This window comes from Oryx dammah, unplaced genomic scaffold (assembly GCF_014754425.2).
Source record: "Oryx dammah isolate SB20612 unplaced genomic scaffold, SCBI_Odam_1.1 HiC_scaffold_11210, whole genome shotgun sequence".
Lineage (NCBI taxonomy): Eukaryota > Metazoa > Chordata > Mammalia > Artiodactyla > Bovidae > Oryx > Oryx dammah.
This window is the reverse complement of record NW_024080603.1, coordinates 1,471,775-1,491,461: the sequence shown is the minus strand read 5'-3', so window position 1 is coordinate 1,491,461 and position 19,687 is coordinate 1,471,775. Positions and strand designations below refer to the sequence as shown.

Sequence of the window (19,687 nt, the reverse complement as noted above, 5' to 3'; positions counted from 1 at the left end):
TATGGTCCTACAGGTTGCTGATGCTCTTTTTTTAAGTCTATTTTCTGTTTTTCAAATTGGATTTCTATTGTTCTACCTTCAATTTACTGATTCTTCACTTCTCTCCTTCATTCTGCTGTTGAGCCTGATCACTAAGATTTTTATTTTGGTTATTGTATTTTTCATTTATAGAATTTCAGTTTGGTTCTTCTTTATGTCTTCTATTTCTTTCCTGAGACTTTCTATCTTTTCTATTTTTTGATGATGTGTTCTATATTTCAGGAGAAGGCAATGACACCCCACTCTAGTACTCCTGCTTGGAGAATCCTATGGACAGGGGGGTCTGGAGGGCTGCAGTCCATGGGGTCGCTGAGGTCGGACATGACTGAGCGGCTTCACTTTCACTTTTCACTTTCACCCATTGGAGAAGGAAATGGCAACCCACTCCAATGTTCTTGCCTGGTGTTCAAGAGTTTCAAGCATGTTCATAATACCCAGGGATTGAACCGGGTCTCCTGCATCACTGGCAGATTCTTTACCATCTGAGCCATCAGGGAAGCCCTCATAATTGCCTACTGAAGCCTTATTATCATGATGGCTTTAAAATCTTCGTCAGATAATGCTACCATCTCCATCATCTCAGTGTTGACGTCTCTTTATTGTCGCTTTCTAGTGGAGATCTTCCAGGTAACTCAGATGACAAGTAGTATTTGAAAGCAGTCATTTTCATATTATGTTCTGAGGCTTCTGATCTTATTTAAGCCTTTAGTTTTGGTTGGCTTCCCTAGACACCTGTCTTGGAGGAGAAGAGATGCCACCCATTACTGCCTGGAAGTAGATGTCCAGGTTCCCACTCAACCTCCATTGACACCCAAGAAAGGGTGTCCTCATTCCTGCTGCCCAGAGGTGGGAGTCCAGGCTCCCCTCATGATTATTGATACTGTGAAGGGAAAGAAGAGACAAGCTCATTACTGGCCAGGAGGGATGAAAATCCTAGCTTCCTACTTAGCCTCCCCCACCACACCACCCCAGTGGTGATGTTGAGGCCCCTCGTTACAGGTCCATGAGGGTGGGAGTCCAGGTTCTCCACTCGACCTTTGTTGGTGTGGCTGGCAGTTGAGTTACAGTTTTTTTCTGGTATTTGGCTAGAGAAGAGAGTTTATCATCTAAATATTTTCTGGATGCCTCTATCCTGGCCCTTTGGGTAGAGAGAGCAGGCTTTGGTTTGGGTGTTACTTAAATCTGTACCTGTTGGTATTTCCTTTTGCCAGCTTCTTAAGTTCCAAGTCTCAGAACTATGAAGCAAAAAGAAAATGCAGGAACTCACCATTACCCAGGTCTGCAGCAGCTCTGCCATTTTCTTTATCTTCCAGAGTTGTCTTAGGTTTATTTTATAACATTGAGGACTTTTAGCTATGTTTAATAGGAAGAATAAGAAAAATATGTCTATCCATCTCAGTATGAATTTTAATATTGTTCATTTATTTACTCAATAACTTTTTTGGGAGTGTCTGTGTTACAACCCAGATGTATGACTGTCTGCTGTGGCTCTCAGCACCCTCCCATTAGGTCTGAGTGGGGCTCTGGGAATCAGTTTCTAAGAAGCTTACCTGGTATTTGGACGTGTACAGACATGTCCATCAACTGTGGCCTTAGATGAACTCCAGGTTGCCTCCCAGGGCTCACTTTCATTCTGTCATTATTTATCCCAGCCCAGGGACTCACTTCCTAGCTGAGGTTTATCAGATAAATGATAAGACACAAAGGCTTCCATTATGAACTGTCTGTGAATATATTTGCATTTAAACAGAAACAAGCAATAATACAACCCTTGGTGGTTGTAGGCTGGGAGGGAGATGGAGGCCCACTTTGGGCCCAGGGATTCCTTCAAGCTCACAGCTGCAGGGAAGTCCTCCACTTGTTTGTAAGAAAGGCCCTGCTTGCCGTGATACAGAATGCCATCTTCTGAGTTAAGGAGGACACATACACACACCACACACCTACACTTACTGCTTAGATGAGACAAATTTTCTCTTCCTTTGAAAACTAGAAAGCAGTTGAATTCAGTCTTTCCTGATTTCAGAATGTGAAACTTGGGTTTTTTTCTTCTGCAAAAGCAAGCTGATAGTCTGGCATCAATAAGCAAACATGGACCAACTAATGTCCATTAAAATGCCCACTTGGGATTAGTAGATACAGGAGTGTTAGTTGCTCAGTTGTGTCCAACTCTATGCGACCCCAGGGACTGTAGCCCACCAGGCTCCTCTGTCTGTGGAATTCTCCAGGCAAGAACACTGGAATGGGTTTCCATGCCCTCCTTCAGGGGATCTTCCCAACCCAGGGATTGAACCAAGGTCTCCTGCATTGCAGGCAGATTCTTTACTGTCTGAGAAGCCCAGTAGATACAGACTACTATATATAAAATAAACAACAAAGTCCTGCTGTATCACACAGGGAGTTATACTCAGTATCCTGTAGTAAACCATAATGGAAAAGAATATGTGTGCGCGTATGTATATACACACATGCACACGCATATGTATAAAACTGAATCACTTTTCTGTACACTGAAAACTAACACAACATTGTAAATTAACTTTACTTCAGTTTTGTTTTTTTTTAATGCCCATTACAGAAATATACTTCCAGTGTATTTTGAAGAAATCAGAAAATTCCTTAGTTCATTTCACAAGCATCCTCTGCATCCTTGTGCCAGTCTTGAAAGAAGTTGTGATGAGTCTCTGTAAACGGCTCCACAGCCCTACCCTAGAGATGTAGCCAGGACCTAAATAAGGCTAAACCCCAAAGGGAGAGCCCTGAGGTTTAGGAGGGGAGCAGGAAGGAGGCCAGTCCAGCAGGGAGAGCTTTCACTGCTGTCCAGAGTCCAGCTAATAGCTGGAAAGAAAGGAAATGATGCAGGTTAGATGAGAAACTGATTGCCTCTAGTGAAAATGAGCTGTGCAAAGCAGCATAAAGTAAGATAGCAGGTGCAGGGAGAGGGCAAGAGAAGAGGTCATGCAAAGCCTTTGGAGTGGCCTCCCCTGAGGACCATGGTGTGCCTCGTGGTCCTCAGTCTCCCCACGCCACACCGTGACGTGTTCTCTTGGCTGTGTTGTACTGTGTGATATTTCCTACTGAACACATCCAAACACAGAAGATCCTGTATATGAAGGGGGCTTCCCAGGTGGCGCTAGCGGTAAAGAACCCGCCTGCTGATGCAGGAGACATGAGACGTGGGTTCGATCCCTGGAGAAGGAAGTGGAAACACACTCCAGTATACTTGCCTAGAGAATCCCATGGACAGAGGAGCCTGACAGGCTACAGTCCATAGTGTTGCAAAGAGTTGGACATGACTGAAGTGACTTAGCACACAAGCATATATGTAAAAGTGTTCGTTCCAATCTTGTTTATGTTCCCCCAAGTTTGGAAAGCTCTAATTATCCAATGTTATGGTTATAGAAATAATGGTTCTGTACTAAATCATTTCATTTTAAACAAAACACAAATAACCTGGGACAAGCAGCTTTATGACTGGGGGGAAGCAGAAAAGGAAAGCTGTAGAAATCCTGTGATTTGCAAAAATATGGACATGATTGGATACTAAAGGGAATTCAGAAACAAAAAACATTTGTTGGAGAGGTGGAGTAGATGTTTTTCTTTTGTAGGTTCCGTTAGTACATAACAGTAAATTGAAACCAATTCAAAAGTGCAGATATTTCTGGAAGAATTGCAGTCATGCCCGACTCAGTTTTATTTGGCAAGCAAAGGAAAATACGTCCTCGAGGTGTGAGGGTGGGCCTACCGAAAAGAGGCAAAGAGAAGCGAGAGGCTCAATTTTGGCTCTTCTTTTTATATGTTTTCTCTCCTCCCCTTGAGCCTGTCCTATGTAAATTGGGCTAGCCAGGAGGGCTGTTTGCTTCACCTGAGGTTCTCACTCTGGTCCTCGGACCTGCCTTTGTTCTATTCTCGTGTGCTTTTTCCTTTCTTTGTCTTTTAGCCACCACTATTTTAGACACGTTTTCCTTATTCTAATTACGTAACACCACCCTCCAAAGACTTGAGCACAAGGTGACTTGTGCTTGGGGTGTTTATGGAAGTTCATGGCTTCCTTTAAATAAGAACAAGGAAACAAATGAACTAGTAAAAAGCTTGTTTACTTATACACAGATAATTCCAAGGGAGAGCCACTTTGAGAATGATTTTTCTAATACAACTGTGTCTGCTGTGTGTAGAAAATCACACCCTCCAGCTTCAAGTATTTGAAGAAATAACTTACCTGTTATTTCACACAGTCATGTTTTCTGGAATGCCAACACTAATTTAAGGAGGCTGTGTGCTTTGTATCTACATCAGACTGTCATCTAAACAACTGCCTCTGCTTGATAAATGGAAGCAGAGATTCTTAGGAGATAAGAATTTGACCATCTTATTTAGAGGCTTCAGATACCAGATGCTCCTGACACGTCTCTCTCGGTGCTGCTCTGAGGTCTCAGGAAGTCATCTATTCCTCTGTTATAGTTTCAGTAATAAAAGGAGATAGCTGCCTGTATTTTATACCCTGTTCTGAGTTGTGCCAGAGTTTGGTAGCTTGGCAAAATGCAGTTATTTTAGCCCCAGTGCAAATTCTCCCTGGCTCACTCTGAAGTTTTAGCATCAAGAGACTTCTTCATACAGAATGTTTTCCATTTGCTTATCAGTAACACACACGCCAACCATTTTCCTCAGAACAATACAGCTTATCTCACTACCTTAAGATGTATTGGGTAATTTATACTTCTAGAATCTAGAAACTAACATGTAGTTTAAAAAAAAAAATGTAGAAGAAGCTAGTCTGAAAAGGCTGCATACTATATAATTTGAGTTATATGACATTCTGGAAAAGACAAAACTATGGAGATAGTAAAAGGATCAGAGGTTGCCAAGATTTCCGGGGCATTGAAACTGTTATTCTGCACGATGGTATAGTGGTGGATACATGTTATCATACATTTGTCAAAACCCATAAAATATACAGCACAGTGAGCTCGAATGTAAACTGTGGACTTTAATTCATAATAATATATTAATTTTGGCTCATCAGTTGTAACAAGGGGCTTCCAGGGTGGCTCGGTGGTGAAGAATCCGCCTGCCAATGCAGGACACACAAGAGACACGGGTTCGATCCCTGGTTTGGGAAGATCCCCTGGAGGAGGGCACTGCAACCCAATCCAGTGTTCTTGCCTAGAGAACCCCATGGACAGAGAAGCCTGGTGGACCGTAGTCCGTGGGGTCCTGTGGAATCGGACACAACTGAGCAACTGAGCATGCACGCACTCATAAATTATAAAAATATTAACCACACTAAGATGTTAACAATCGGGGTGCAAGGCGAGGGATGATATGGAAATTCTCTTTTTTTTCCCACTCAATTTTTGGAGCCCTAAAACTGCTCAAAAAAAACTTTTAATTAAAAAAAAACAAAAATAGTTTGGCCTCATGGCATCTCCATGGACCTAGGGAAAGCCGAAGATGATGGTGTCATTCTACTTAAGTATTCTTTGTTACCCAACATGTAACCTTCAAGCAATTTCATTTGAAAATAGTTATCAGTACATTAAATCTCCTCTCTCTCTGGTGGTTGCTGCTATTGCTAGTCTCTTTCTTTAAAAAGAAACCAAAAAGAAAAAGAAGAATACACAATGAGCTTACCCTCTTCTCGAGAAGTTCCTGTTTTCCTCCATCAGAGATTCTGTTAACCTCTTCCAAGATCCAAACAGTTGGCAACTTTGCGACACTGCAGAGGCTGCTTACTCCACATTCTAGGTGTTTTGGCCAAAAAAGAAAGGTAGCACTTGCTGCCCTTTGTAGGTCTGTTCTAACCAGCAAAATGAATGGCTTGGTTCCTTCAGCACAAGAGGGGTGCTCTTCCCTTTCCTGTGGTGTGGGAAGAGGGATGGCTGTATAATTCCTGTAGTAAATATCTACATGTTGTAGAAAGTATCTCTTGGAATAGCGTAAGTCATGATAAGTACTTGTCCTGACTAGCCAAAGGAAAACCTACACTTAACAAATTTACAAATCAATCAAAGAAAGATGTGTACTAAGTACTGCATTTTACAGCATATAAAATACATTTCTCTCTAGAGGGGAAAACATGTATCCAGCAGTTACCGTGCATTCAATGTGCCTTTATTACACATATGTACCCAGTGAGAGGCAAAAAAACAGTGAGCTGGCATAAAGGCAGAGGAAATCCGTATTATCTCATGATGTCAGCAGTATCGGTACTCTCATGAACAAGATGAAATTTCTTGCCTGGAAGACCACAGTAAAATTATATTCAACACCCAGAAAGATAGTAAAAGTTTTCTTTTCTGAAGAATGTCTTAAGAAATGGGATGAGTCTTATTTATATACCACCTGCACATATTATATGTCAGCAGAGTTAAGCAAGGTTTTCTATGGGCCTTCAATCTGATTTTCCTCTGTCTTGGGCTTGATTATCCATCTAGAACTCTGATGAGGGTGCAAGAAATATGTCCCTAGCTCATTTGAGGCCACCAAGCTCAGGAATCAGTTTCTACTTGCTACCAAAAACGTGTGGGATGAAGTCATAATAGTTCACCTCCATGGTTCAAGAAAAATGAATGCAACCCAGTCATCCTGGATTTTCTCTGAAAGTTCCTAGGCTCTATAATTATTTAAAACATCATAAATGAACTAAGAGGAAGTAGGGAGTAGAAAGTAAAATTTAAAGACATATATGATCATACATTTTAATTTAGTTCTGGAAGAGAGAAGAAACTTTTCTGACTCTCTGAATGACCTTTCTCTTTCTGTTCACTAATAAACTCATGGGTAGAATAAGAATCAGTCAAGGTGGCAAGAAAGTCAGCAGAGGGCTGCAGGACCAATACTATCAGCTGGAGTTCTCTGCTTCCAGATGTGCTGACATATCTGATTACTTGCTCTAAGGACACACAGGGCTTCCCTGGGGGCTCAGTGGTAAAGAACCCACCTGCCAATGCTGGAGACGTGGGTTCCATCCCTGGGCTGGGAAGATCCCCTGGAGAAGGAAATGGCAACCCACTCCAGCATTCTTGTCTGGGAAATCCCGCAGACAGAGGAGCCTAGCTGGCTACAGTCCATGGGTCACAAAGAGTCAGACACGACTGAGCGACTAAACAAGGGCAAACAGAATAGTCTACATGAAGAGCACTGATAATTCTTGTAGGAGACATTTGTGCTTAAAGTTGGACTCTGGGAAGACAGTTTCTCAGCCTTGTTCATGTCTCTGTCCTTTGCAGGGCAACAGGCTTTGGCTTCTTGAATGCACTGTGCAAAGCAGCGGCCGTCCTGGGAAACTTGATATTTGGCTCCCTGGTCAGCATCACCAAAGCTATCCCCATCCTGCTGGCCTCCACCGTGCTGGTGTGTGGAGGACTCGTGGGGCTGCGCCTGCCTGACACACGAACCCAGGTCCTGATGTAATGGGAAAAAAGCCATCCATCCTACACTTCCTTCTCCTGCCCTGGGTCAACTCCCCCTACTGACTCAAGGCTCCAGAAAGGTGGTCAAATACCAGAACACTAACCTGCTGTGACAACAAAGTAGATGCCTGCCGTCTCATCCCTTCAGTGTGATTGTGCAGGGTTTGGGGGTTGGTTTTTTTCTTTTTTTTTTTTCATGCATTGTTGTCTTTCCTAACTGTGATGCTACTGCCTTCCAGAAATCAGAATTTTTTAAGTGTCTTGTGAGTCGGGCCTTCCCGAGATCCTCCTCATTGAAGGTTCAGAAGCTAAGAAGAGGACTGAACTGCTGTAAGAAACAATCCTGCTTCTAATTCAGCGTTCACGGGAAAGATAAATCGGGGTATTAGTGCATCTGTGCTGAGGGGAGAGATTTTTTTTTTTTTTTGCAGTGATATTTCCTGTTTACTTAGAAAAGGACACCCAGCAATTCTTGCTGTTACAGCAGGGCCTTTCAAAAGAAAAGAAAAAAAAAAAAGCCCTGCGGCACCAAACTGAATTGGGTGGGGCTCTTTCAGGCTTGACAATTAAGATGACTCTGCTGACAAGAAAAATAGAGGCTCTGCAGTTGGCAACAAAGATCTGTGAGCGGCATGAGCAAGATTTCTGCCAGGAAGCCTGACGAAGTTCTGCAAAATACGAGGAAAGGGGCCTTTAGTCGTGTCTGTGATTGTGGCACGTGGTTCAGAATGTCAGATGGTCATAACTCAGATCTTCAGCCTGCCTTCACCTCCGCCCTGCTCCCACTCCTGGCTGCCATCCATCTTGCCAGATAACATAATCAATGGGAAAAAGCCACTTTCTAACTGGGTCTGCCCACCTGATTCCGCCATTCTGGCAAACTCTCTCAAGATTGTCAGCCATCTAAGTTGTAAGTTGAAAGTGAGTTAGAAATTCAGACCTAAAGCCATTTGTAAATGCCAAATGATACCTCGAGGGGACCGGTGTCTTGGGGCCAGTGTTCCTGGGGAAGTAACATTGGATTTTCTAACAGTGCCCCTGGCTGGAGCCATTCAGTGTGTTCCTAGCCGCTGCCTCTGTGTGAAATGCTGCCTCTGCGTGAAATCGCGGCCTGCTGAGCTCTGTGGAGCCCTTGGGCAGACAAGGGTTGCATCTCCTGGGGGCTTTTGGCTGCTCACTTTACCTCTGGAATTCTCCTGGCCTGCAAGAGAGAGGTTAGCAGGACATTCCCACAGGCTGTCAGCTATGTGACCTTCTCACCCCTTGGGGCTGCCCCTCCTCCACGCTGGTCCTTTTTACTCATCTTCTTTGAAATCTGAGACCTCCAAGTCGACTTGCAGTGATGACCAGCAGCCAGGAATAAATCCCATATTAAAACAATATTCCTTTTTTAAATTCCCTGTGTCTTGTTAGAGGGTTATCCTTGTTACTTATTATAGGCATTTCCAACAGGTCATCGCCCTGGGCCTCCAGGAAGGGAGATCGTTTGTTACCAAGAGTCATGACACTCAAAGATGTCTTCACCCCAGAGGGCACTCCGCCTCTCTCTCCCCTTCCTCCTGATCCTCCTAGAGCTCCAGACTGCAGAGTTCAGACTGTGAAAAGCTGCTTTCGTTAACATAAGCCATTAATCGACTCTCCCTTGAAGTAATTCAGGCCTACATGGGGCGGCAGCCTGGTGTGGGGGTGCTGACAGGAAGAGGGCAGCTCCCTGGGGATGCAGGCTCCTGGCCAGAATATCAGGAAAACTCAAACCCCAAACTACAAAGGCGGCTGGAAGAAGGCAAACCAGTAAAGACTAGATGGGATCTAGTAGAACGATATCAATAAATCTATTAGAACAATGTCAACGGAAAGAAGCAGAACTCTCACCTCTGCCTTCTGGAATATTGTTGAAAAACAAAGACAAGTCAGACAACCCATGAACATATCCTGGGTGTTCTTCATTATGTACTCTTTTCCCCACCTACCCCTATGGGTTATCTTTTTCAAAGAGACATATCTGGGGACCTGAGCAGGTTTTTTAGTTGAATGTCACATGTGCAATGCTAACTGCTCAAGTGACAAGTGTATCTCCACCAACCCATTCAAAAGAGAAATAGAAACTTGCATGGATGCTACTATCTCTAGATCTTCTACCACAGTCAACTTTGCTTACTGTACTGTCTTTACTTTTAGAAATGTCTTGGATGTCTGTGATCGTTTTAAATGCATCAAATATGCAGAGCACAGTTTACATAGAATTTTATCTGAATGCGTGATGGATCAGAATAGGATTAACCAGCAGAACCACACTGGATGAGACCTGCCTGCATGCATCCCCTTTGGAATGACCTTTCTTGACCTTCTTGTCACTTGAATCCAAACCTCCCAGGTGGCCCAAGAGGGATCTCTTCTAATCTTCTGGACGGTCTGCGGTCACAAACCTTCTTGGCCACCACCTTCCCTGTAGTTTTCTCTGCCTTCACATTGTTCCCTGCCCACACTGGCATTTCTATGAGAGAGCTCAGGTTCTTCTCCAACTATGTGGTGTGGCCTGTCTGGCTTGTTGTGGGGTGAGCAGGATTAAGATAGAGCCGTGCGATTAGACAGAAACTCTCAATTCTATCCACTGCAGCAGGCTGTTGGCACTCGGACACGCAGCCAGGGTCTCATTTCATCTGCAATAGAAAGAAAATGAGAGTACATGCGTAAATGGAAGCCTGGGAAACAGTCCCACTGGCTCCTAGATTTCTAACTCCTTTTCTATCTAAAATTTCCTCACGTGCTTTGAATCAATCCAGAACGTTCCCGAATCCTGTTATTATCACTGGTCCTCTCAGTAGGAAACAAACCCAGCTGTTCCATTCTGTAAGTACTGAACCATATTATACCCCCAGTAATAGGTTTTACCCTCCTCTCATTTAATCTCACCGCCTTGGAAACCAAACCCAGTAGCCAGGGATTATTTTACACCCTAAGGACTAACCCTGGGAGATAAGACAGATGGGTCCTAGCCCAAACTCTCCCACTAACCAACAGGGAGACCCAGATCTCACTGAGGAGGGTGTAAATCATTGAGTATCTCTGATCCTCTGTTGCCTCATCTGTGGAGCAAAGAATTGGGACTAATTTGCTGCTGGGACTAGTCCAAGACTCTAGAAGACCCTCACAAATATAGGTTCATCTTACTGTCTACCTTCTTCTGATGCTAAACTCATCTTTACAAGCACCAAACAGGTTGAATTTAGAAACTGAAAAAACTAGGCAAGCTTGCAAGAGCTCAGGAAGTTGTTTGGGAAGGCCCTGTGGGACAGGTGAGAGGGTGGTTCCCGTGTTGTTTGTGCCGCAGCTTCTTAGAATCCCAAGCACCATCTCCATTCACTGTTGGTCTGGTGGTTCCCAGTGCCTGCCCAGGAAAGAGCCCCGCCCTGCGGGACACAGACGTTAGAAGCCTCGCTCATCGGTCCTATGAGAAAGGATGCCCCCCAGAGCTCTCCTGGCTCTACTCCATTGCACTGATGAAACATGGTCTTATGTGATTTTATCTGACTTGTCAGATGCACCTTCATTTACAAATCTCACTGAATCTAAGTTCAGGTTTGCACTAAATTATGTCACTGCTCTTCTGGATGTCTTGGGATATCCAGCGAGAGGTAGGAAAAGAAATGTAATGACAGAGATAACTGAGAAGGTCCAGGATAACTGAGAAGGTTCTAATCAAGAGATTAGGGCAGAAGCAAGATTTCCCAAGGCCTGGGGTCATTTCTAAAGCATTCCATGGAAATAGCTTCTGATTCCCTCTGCCAATCAAAACAGAATATGATATTCTCCCAATTTTTTTCTGTCTCCAAATAGCCTTTACCTATTTATCTTCAGTAAAACCCCTCACTTGTTCATGCATTCAGGGTTCTCAAGCCAGAAATGCCTGGATTTGGCCTTCACCTGGTGTCATGGAAAGGCAATTGGTTGATTGTTAAGGGCATGTTGCCTGGATATTTGCATTTCCATTAACTTCTATATCACTCTGTACTCAGTCCAGGTACCAAACCTACAGAAATACCAGTCAACTTGCCTCAACAAAAAGAAGGGCACAGAAGGGCACTCTGAAATGGACTGTACATTTCTTACAGTTTTTGTTTCTGCAAGCAAGTGTGTTTTGAGTAAAGCTTCTCTCACAACCTGTAAGGTAGACAAAGTTGTCAGTAGCTTCTTGATTTGTTGTGTGTCCCTTCCTTGTTTCAGGTGTGGAGCGACAGTTCTCCCTGTGATGTTCTTTTGCTCTAAATACTGACTGCTCTTCCTATCCACGGTGTCTTTCCAACCAGACACAGCCGTTTCCAGGACTGACTTTCCTCTCTCTCCAACAAGACCTCCTCAGTCCGGTTTAGGAATCGCAGGATTTGAGTGGCAAGGATACAGTTCATGGGCCTAGTTTCAGGTTATTAGCACTGGATGGAGGAAGGGCCTGGGTAGAACATTCACGATCACTTGTCATCTCGTGAATAAATATTTATTAACTTGCATGTGCTATTGAATAGGTTGAGGCACTGTATTGTATGCAGGTAGTTAAAACCCTTTGCAGGACTTAAATAATGACAGGGAAATGGGGAGAATGAAAGAGAAAACATCTGTAATGGTGGTGGGGGGGTGTCTTATATTGATTTCCATTACCTGTTGATACCCCCTCCCCATAAACACAAAATGTAATTTTTCCAAATTTAAAAGAAGTAATAGCCTACTGTGAGCAGTGCAGAAACTGCTCAGAAATTGGCACTGTCTTTGACAATTGCTTGGCCTTTGTTGGAGGGACTACTGACTGGTACCTACTTGGAACTGAGGAAAGTGGAGCCATACATGTTATATTTCTTTAAATATCCTGGCAAGAAGCTGTGCTGAGGTGTTAAAGAAAAAGAATCAGCAGCAAAGATGGCCCCATCTGTAGAGAGGTGCTGGTCTGTAAAGTTCTGGTTTCTTCTGGGGCCTTCTTTTTCATGGCCTAAACTCCTGGCGGTGCTGGCGAGCCTGTAGAGAGCAGCAGAGTCAGCAAGTCCCCCAGCTGCTGCCGGTCCCCGCCTCGGCTTCCCGGGGCGTTTGCCTTGTGATGCTGGGGACTTGTGATGAAGTCAGCTGTCTGCAGATCCCCTCATCTTTACTCTCAGCATATAAGCCACCCAGAAAACAAGGCCTGACAGTCAGTGGCGGGCGATGTTCAGACTTCAGTTTAAGGCCAGCACGTGGTGTTGCAAAGTGTCTGAAGTTGCAAACGGCCTTTGGGGGCTGAGGCCCGAGGTGCAAGCAGGTGGTTGTCAGCGACCCGCCTCCTTCCCCTCCCAGAGTCTCTACTTCTTTTTGTTCCACTGACTTTCTCCTCCTTCCCTCCTCCAGGCAGGACTCACTGACCTCCTGACTCTCGCAGCATAGAAATCAAGGCTGAGCTTGATCGGGGCTCTTAGGACTAAGGAATGTGATGCTGTGCTGGCTGGAGGCTGGAGAGGCCCCGGGAAGGGCAGCGGGTGTCAGCAGGTGTGAGCTCTTGACCACTGGGTTTGACAAGCTCCCCATGCTGGGCAAGATTTCCAGCTGCTTCCCAGCTCCGGCACACGATGGGCTGGGCACCACTGGCATGAAATCTGAGTGAGGTCCATCTGAGCAAGTCCATTTCTGAGGCAGAAGTCTTAGAGGTCAAAGCTTGACTCCTGAAAAGCAAGAAGGCTTGCAGTGAGGTGCCTGGAATTCATAGACCCGGAGGCGGTAGACACACCCTCATACTTGGTGCAGAAGGCTGGGTGCCTTCCATGCAGGTGGGGGTGGGGGTGTGTATTTATTTATTTACTTATTGGCATACCTTGAGACATGTGGGATCTTAGTTCAGCAACCAGGGAGCAAAACCATGCCCCCTGCATGGCAAGTGCTGAGTCTTAACCACTGGACTGCCAGGGAAGTCCTGAGTTTAAGTGCTGAAGCTGCAGAGGGTGCCTACTGTCTGCCTACTCTACCATGTCTGTGCTGGCTTCATGACAAGAGTATCCAGAACTGGAAGGAGGAGAAAGCAGACCCTGGCCCTCTGTTCAGACTCTCACAGGGCTTCACAGTAGCTAGCGGCCCACCCTGGAAGTTGGGGTGCAGAGTCCTAAGCAGATTTCAGGTGCCTGGAGAGCGACTGACAGAGCTGCTCACAGGGGCCAAGTCATCAAAAGCCAGGGAGGGGCTGAAGCAACTGCAAACCGATTCCTCAGAGCCGACCATTTCAGGAATTTTGTGAGCCAGTTGAGAAACAGTCATTTTTAAAAAAAATTTTAGTTAGAGGATAATTACTTAACAATATTGTGATGGTTGCTGTCATACATCAACATGAATCAGCCTTAGGTACACACATGTCCCCTCCCTCCCCACCCCACCTCTCTAGGCTGTCACAGAACACCTGCTTTGATTCCCTGTGTCATACACCAAACTCCCACTGGCGATCTGTTTTATCTATGGTAATGTATATGTTTCAATGCTCTTCTCTCAAATCATCCCACCCTCTCCTTCCCCCACTGTATCCAAAAGTCTGTTCTCTATGTCTGAGAAACAGCCATTATTAAACATTTAACACATGTGAACTTACAGTCATTATATTTTAAAGCAAAGGTAAAAAATATTCAGAACTCATCACTTTCTAATTATTTTCTTCCATCTTAGTATTATCTATGCCTTTGACATAATCAACGGCTACTCTGTCTGTGTGATAGAAATACCTGTGATCCTGGGTTCCTTAGCATCTCTTCCCAACTGCAGGTCCCATGATTTCACCTTTGTAACTTGAAATCGGCCATGGTGGGAGTACTTACACCACAAATACTGATAGATGCTACAAATCAGACTCCTCCCACCAGACAGTGGTCTGCATACCGCTTCCTAAAGCCCTGACCAGTACGTGGCCACCCACTCCATTGACCTGGACCACACCAAATTGAGTCCCCTGGGTTTGCAGGTCAGCATTGCCCATCAACCCAAGAGAAGGAAAACCTGAGCAAGTTCAACCTCACGTCGGTATGCAAAGGTTACTTTCTGCATTTGTGTTGATTCCGAATAACACCCGCATTGCAGAGAATCCACCACTTCTTTAAGTATTGTTCCTTCCAGGGCAATGTACAGCAAATTGGCTATTTATGCTGTACAAACAGAAATTCATTTGTTTGAAGTTACAAAGCATCTCCCCTCTCACACCCAAGTAGGTGTTGAAAAACGACAACTCCTTCCTTGCCTTTGACATTTAGCAGGCCTGACTAGATAGAACTGGACAGTTTGGCTTAATCTCATTTCCTCTGCTATTGTTATACATTTATTGTACTGTATCTATGTCCTAAATCAAAAGAAAAAAGAAATGTGCTTTCCTGATATGTGTTTCATACTATCCAAAATGTGGTTATGTATCCTTGTCTTGATCCAGGAACACACTGAACAGACCATACATCCTTTATTAATGTCAACATCCTGTAAATAAAGTCCTAGAAGAGCTTTTTCTTTCGGGTGGATCTCCATTTCAGACATGTAAAACCCAACAATTCACTCTCCTTTGCGATGAGATCTTGGCAGTGGTCCTCTTCTTGGTTTTGGCGCTGGGCGTTTTGTTATGTCTTGTTTCTCGTCTGTTTTTATGCTCTGTAAGCCTTCCTGCTACGAATGTTCCCTTTACTCCCAAGTGCACTGTATATATGTGCTGCATGTGTGAACCCCAATAAATTCTGTTTCAGGTTTTTGGAGTTTTCCTCTTAAGTACAGCTGGTCCTCTTGTGAACTCATCTTTCTGGAATGCTCCTCTGTGTCTGATTCCCATATTACCAAAATGTTTGACCAAGTGTGTTTTAACAAATGCCCAAGACAGCCATGTGTAACCTTGTGTGAGTGAGGGCATGCTCCATCGGGTGACTCGTGTACAGCGTAAGTCTATCAGCTGTGGACGTGTGTATACATTTATGTGCCAGACAACTAACATTCATGTAACAGCTGCAAAGATACTTAATGGACATCCAATTAATAAAAGAGCATTTTTTGCTCCATTATATTCAAATAAAGATTGCCGTGTGACTGACTTTCCCTTGCAAATGTGACCTGACCCTTAAAAAAAATAAGTACTTTTTAAAATGTCTTGAGCATAAAGAAAAACTGTTTCCTTTGATTCAGACTTATTTGAATTGTTTCCGTGGGTTGGTATCATGGGTACTGATGTATAGTTTGATTTCACAGGAATACATTCTAATTGTTAGCCAGGACCAATGGGAAAAAGGTATTTGTGGGGGAGCTGGTGGCAGAGCAGATGCGGTGTTCATCTGCCCCAGAGCAGGAATGGCAAACTGATTTTCTCTAGCACGTTAACGCCAATGGGTTGGTAGTATCTACTTGGAATATTAGTTTGAGATGCATGATGAGAAAAAATGCTATATTCTATAGCATTGGCATTGGAAGCTGAAACACAAACTGCCAGCTATGGATTGGTAATCCCCAAAGGATACTTTTCACTGCATTTAACCAAAGACCCAGCTTCAAATATCTTTACTGATGAAGGGGGAATTGTTATTTCACATAACAAAGGAGAGAAGACCATCCTAAGGTTGGGTATGATGTGGCTTGGTAACATCACTGAGACCCAGGTTCTTTACATCTTTTAGGTCAGCCATGCTCAGCACTAGAGAAGGAAATGGCAACCCACTCTAGTATTCTTGCTTGGAGAATCCCTTGGACAGAGTAGCCTGGTGGGCCACAGTCCATAGGGTCATAAAGAGTCAGACACGACTGAAGCAACTTAGCATGCTCAGCATACTGGCATTTGTCCCCTCGAGGTGGTTCCAGCAATTCTTTTTTTTTTTTTTTTAATTCTTTTTAAAGTTATCCTTTTTTATTTTTATTTTTTTTTCCTTTCTTCTTGTTTCAATTTGGCTGTGCCAGGTTTTAGTCGCAGCACATGGAATCTTCATGGCTGAATGCAGGATCTTTGTTGTGGCATGTGGGATCTAGTTCCTCAGCCAGGGATTGAACCCAGGTCCCCACTATTGAGATCATGAGGTCTTGACCACTGCACCACCAGCAAAGTCCCAGTTCCAGCAGTTCTCAACATCACAATCTCACACAAAAATCAAAGGCAGAAGAGGGACCATCCCCTCTTTATGATCCTTTCTGAGATCAGGGAAACTGTTATCAGATCACTCCCACAGACTCCGCCCCCTCCCCCCCGCCCCGCCCATCTCATTGTCTGAGTTTGCGTCATTTGCCTACGCCTAAGCTAATCACTGACAAGGGGAATATAATTACCATAACTGGCTTAGACTAATCAAGATTTACCTCCCCCCAGAGAGTTTGGCGTGAGTGCTAAGTCACTTCCGCCACGTCTGACTCTTTGTGACCCCGTGGACTGTAGCTTGCCAGGCTCCTCTGTCCATGGAATTTTCCAGGCAAGCATACTGGAGTGGGTTGCCGTGCCCTCCTCCAGGGCACCCTCCCGACCCAGGGATCCAGTGGGTGTCTCTTATGTCTCCTGTACTGGCGGGTGTGTTCTTTACCACTAGCGTCCCCTGGGACATGGAGAGCTTGGCAGGAGCTCACGCTCCCCTGCAGTCCATGGCTTCCGACTGCCTGATCAAACCTGGGGCTCAGGAAGCAAGGGAGAAAGAAGGTAACGTTGAGTGCAAGCAGCAAGCCCGTGAGCTCTAGAACCGTGCTGTCCAACACTGCCAGCGCATATAAATATTTATACTTAAAATGGCAAAAATTAAATTAAGAATTAAGTTTCTCAGTCAGTTCCACTTAATCACGTCTCAGGAGCTCAGTGGCCACAGGACTAGTGGCCGCTGTGTTGGACAGCTGGCATACAGAACCCTTCGTCAGGGTCGTGCGCTCACTCGCCTCTGCGGCTGTTCCTTCTCCTGTGCGCCTGTGCGCCTCTCCCAGTTTCTCTCCCCGAGGCTAGACTCTCTCTTTTGCTGCAGCAACTGTGTCCCCCCTTTTCCTTCCCCCAGCAGACTGGAAATCTCCAGCCCATCACCCCCCACAGGTCTTCATCTCTTCTCCAGGCCCCCAGCCCACCAGATCTGGAACCTAGTCAGTATTGCAGAAAAGTTGCCCTCTGCTCCTCTTTCCTTCCTGTTTCGTGATGAGGATCTTATAGGAGGCAGAAAAGAAGACTCCAGAGGCTTAAAAACTCCTAGTGCTATCAGGGATGATGACTAGCCCAGGAACCCACCAGAGGATGAGCTTGGCAGGGAGCATCTTGTATCCACAGAGCTGGCCTGGACCATGGCTGCCAAGTCCTATACATGAAATTCCTAGCAGTGTGTGTTAAAACAAGGCAACATGTGTCTTGAAGGAGTACCTTTTCTTACTGAAGTGCATTGCAGCGAAAAGTCACCATCATTATCTATATCAATTTGCTAGAGTTGCCTTAACAGAACACCACAGGTTGGCTCAGGCTCACACAGCATGAATTGATTTTCTCACGGTGTTTAAGGCTGGAAGTCTAAGATTAAGGTGTGGACAGGGTTGGTTTCTTCTGAAGCCTCCTCCTTGGTTTTGGATGGCTGTGTGTCTGTGTGGTCCCATAATCTGCTCTTGTGTCTTTCTTCTAATAAGGGCACCAGTCGTGTTGGATTAGGACTCACCCTAGTAACTCATTTTAACTGAGACGCTGGTTCAATTCCTGAGTCAGGAAGATCCCCTGGAGAAGGGATAGGCTCCCTGCTCCAGTATTCCTGGGCTTCCCTTGTGGCTCAGTTGGTAAAGAATCAGCCTGCAATGCGGAAGACCTGGGTTCGATCCCTGGGTTGGGAAGATCCCCTGGAGAAGGGAAAGGCTACCCACTCCAGTAATCTGGCCTGGAGAATTTCATAGACTGTATAGTCCATGGGGTCACAAGGAGTTGGAAAAGACTTTCACACCTCTTTAAAGACCCTAACCCTAATGCAGTTGCATTTTGAGGAAACAGGGCTTGGGATTTGAACATGAATTTCGGGGGACACATTTCAGCCCATAACATTATTCCTGGCGCTGTTTATTTTAGTGTGCGTACTGTGTGTAGAATTGTATTGTGTGTCTACACGGGTACAGAATATGATTGAGTGCACCTGTGGTCACAGGGCAGGGCAGCACAGGCCCTGTGGGTGTGTCACTCTTTCGGGTGCTGTCCCTTCAGAGTGGGGAACATAAAGACAGAAGTTGAGGAATAACCTCGATTCTGGGACTCAGGCCAGAAACAGCCAGCGCTGAGGGCCACCCCAGGACAGGCTGTGTCACACTGCTCTTAGACCCCTGACCGCCGTCTGCAGCTCTGCTCACTAGAATTCCAAATGAGATCTGTCTCTGTACAATTTTATCTGATCCTGGAGTCCATGGGCTCATCGCTCCCGCCCGGCACAGCAGCCTCCGAGCAAAGCCCCGTTCTGTGGGGCTGTCCCCCTGGACCCTCCTCTGGCTTGTTCCCTGTTTGGCTGCCAGGAGGCGAGAAGGAGGAGCGTTCCAGGAGATGGGGTAGCCCAGGCGGCCTGCTATCCCCACAGTCCCTTTGTTCAGTGGGGAGAAGAGATGCAGCTTCATCGCCTGTATTCTGCGGTCCGGACACCAGGTGGAGAAGTAAACATCGTGAAGCAGACAGTTCCTGGAGAGGCGGCCCGCTCCAGCCCTGCTGCGCTCCAGCCCTGCGGATGAACGGATGAACGGGTGTGACCTGGGATCGTGGAGCACGCAGCGCGCTCCAAACCCAACCTCAGGTGCACCAGCTGCCACCGGCCTTCAGCCCTACTTCCGGCTGCAGGGCCTGAGGGCCCTTGGGGTGGCAGAACAGGCCAGGTGTGCCTCAGACTCACTCTCACTCTCACACCTGCTCACCTCAGCACCCTTGCTCCTTAGGGGGCACCAAAGCTCCCTTTGGATCAGGACAATCAAGAACATCTCATCTGGAGATTCAGTTTTGGATGGGGCTGTGTGGAAAGCTGCTGCCCATTGCAAAAGGCTAGGTGACTTGTAACTTGCCCCCAGCCCTATTTTGTGTTATGCAAACGTTGGACGGATCCCGCTGCAAGCTGACGGCCACCTCCTCTCAGGCGCCTGACTGTGCTGTTACAGCCTCTTCAGCCTCCTGCCTGCCCTTGAGGATACCTGCAGCCTCCCACCTACATTACAGTATGCCTGTAGCACTTTCTAAAGTGCTGGGAGTTCAGGCTTTTCCAGAACTCAGACCCCCCTTTCTCCATCCATACTGAGGACTAGGGGACCTCCCAGTGCTAAGA

At 45.6% G+C, this 19,687-nt stretch overlaps 1 protein-coding gene and 1 long non-coding RNA gene across 2 annotated transcripts in view; one reads left to right on the top strand and one right to left on the bottom strand.

Moving 5' to 3' along the window:
• LOC120860952 (synaptic vesicle glycoprotein 2C-like) overlaps positions 1 to 7,899 on the top strand; it is a 169,344-nt gene extending 161,445 nt beyond the window's left edge. Inside the window, exon 12 of the mRNA XM_040236661.1 lies at positions 7,266 to 7,899. Coding sequence (XP_040092595.1) covers positions 7,266 to 7,449 — 184 coding nt within the window. The 3' untranslated portion in view covers positions 7,450 to 7,899. The remainder of the gene's footprint in view (positions 1 to 7,265) is intronic.
• Positions 491 to 15,584, bottom strand: LOC120860960. The gene is made up of 3 exons (XR_005720466.1): positions 13,878 to 15,584; positions 4,350 to 4,354; positions 491 to 502 (listed from the first exon to the last, which is right to left on the bottom strand). It is a non-coding gene; the product is annotated as an uncharacterized LOC120860960 (long non-coding RNA).
• Between the last annotated feature and the right edge of the window lie 4,103 nt (positions 15,585 to 19,687).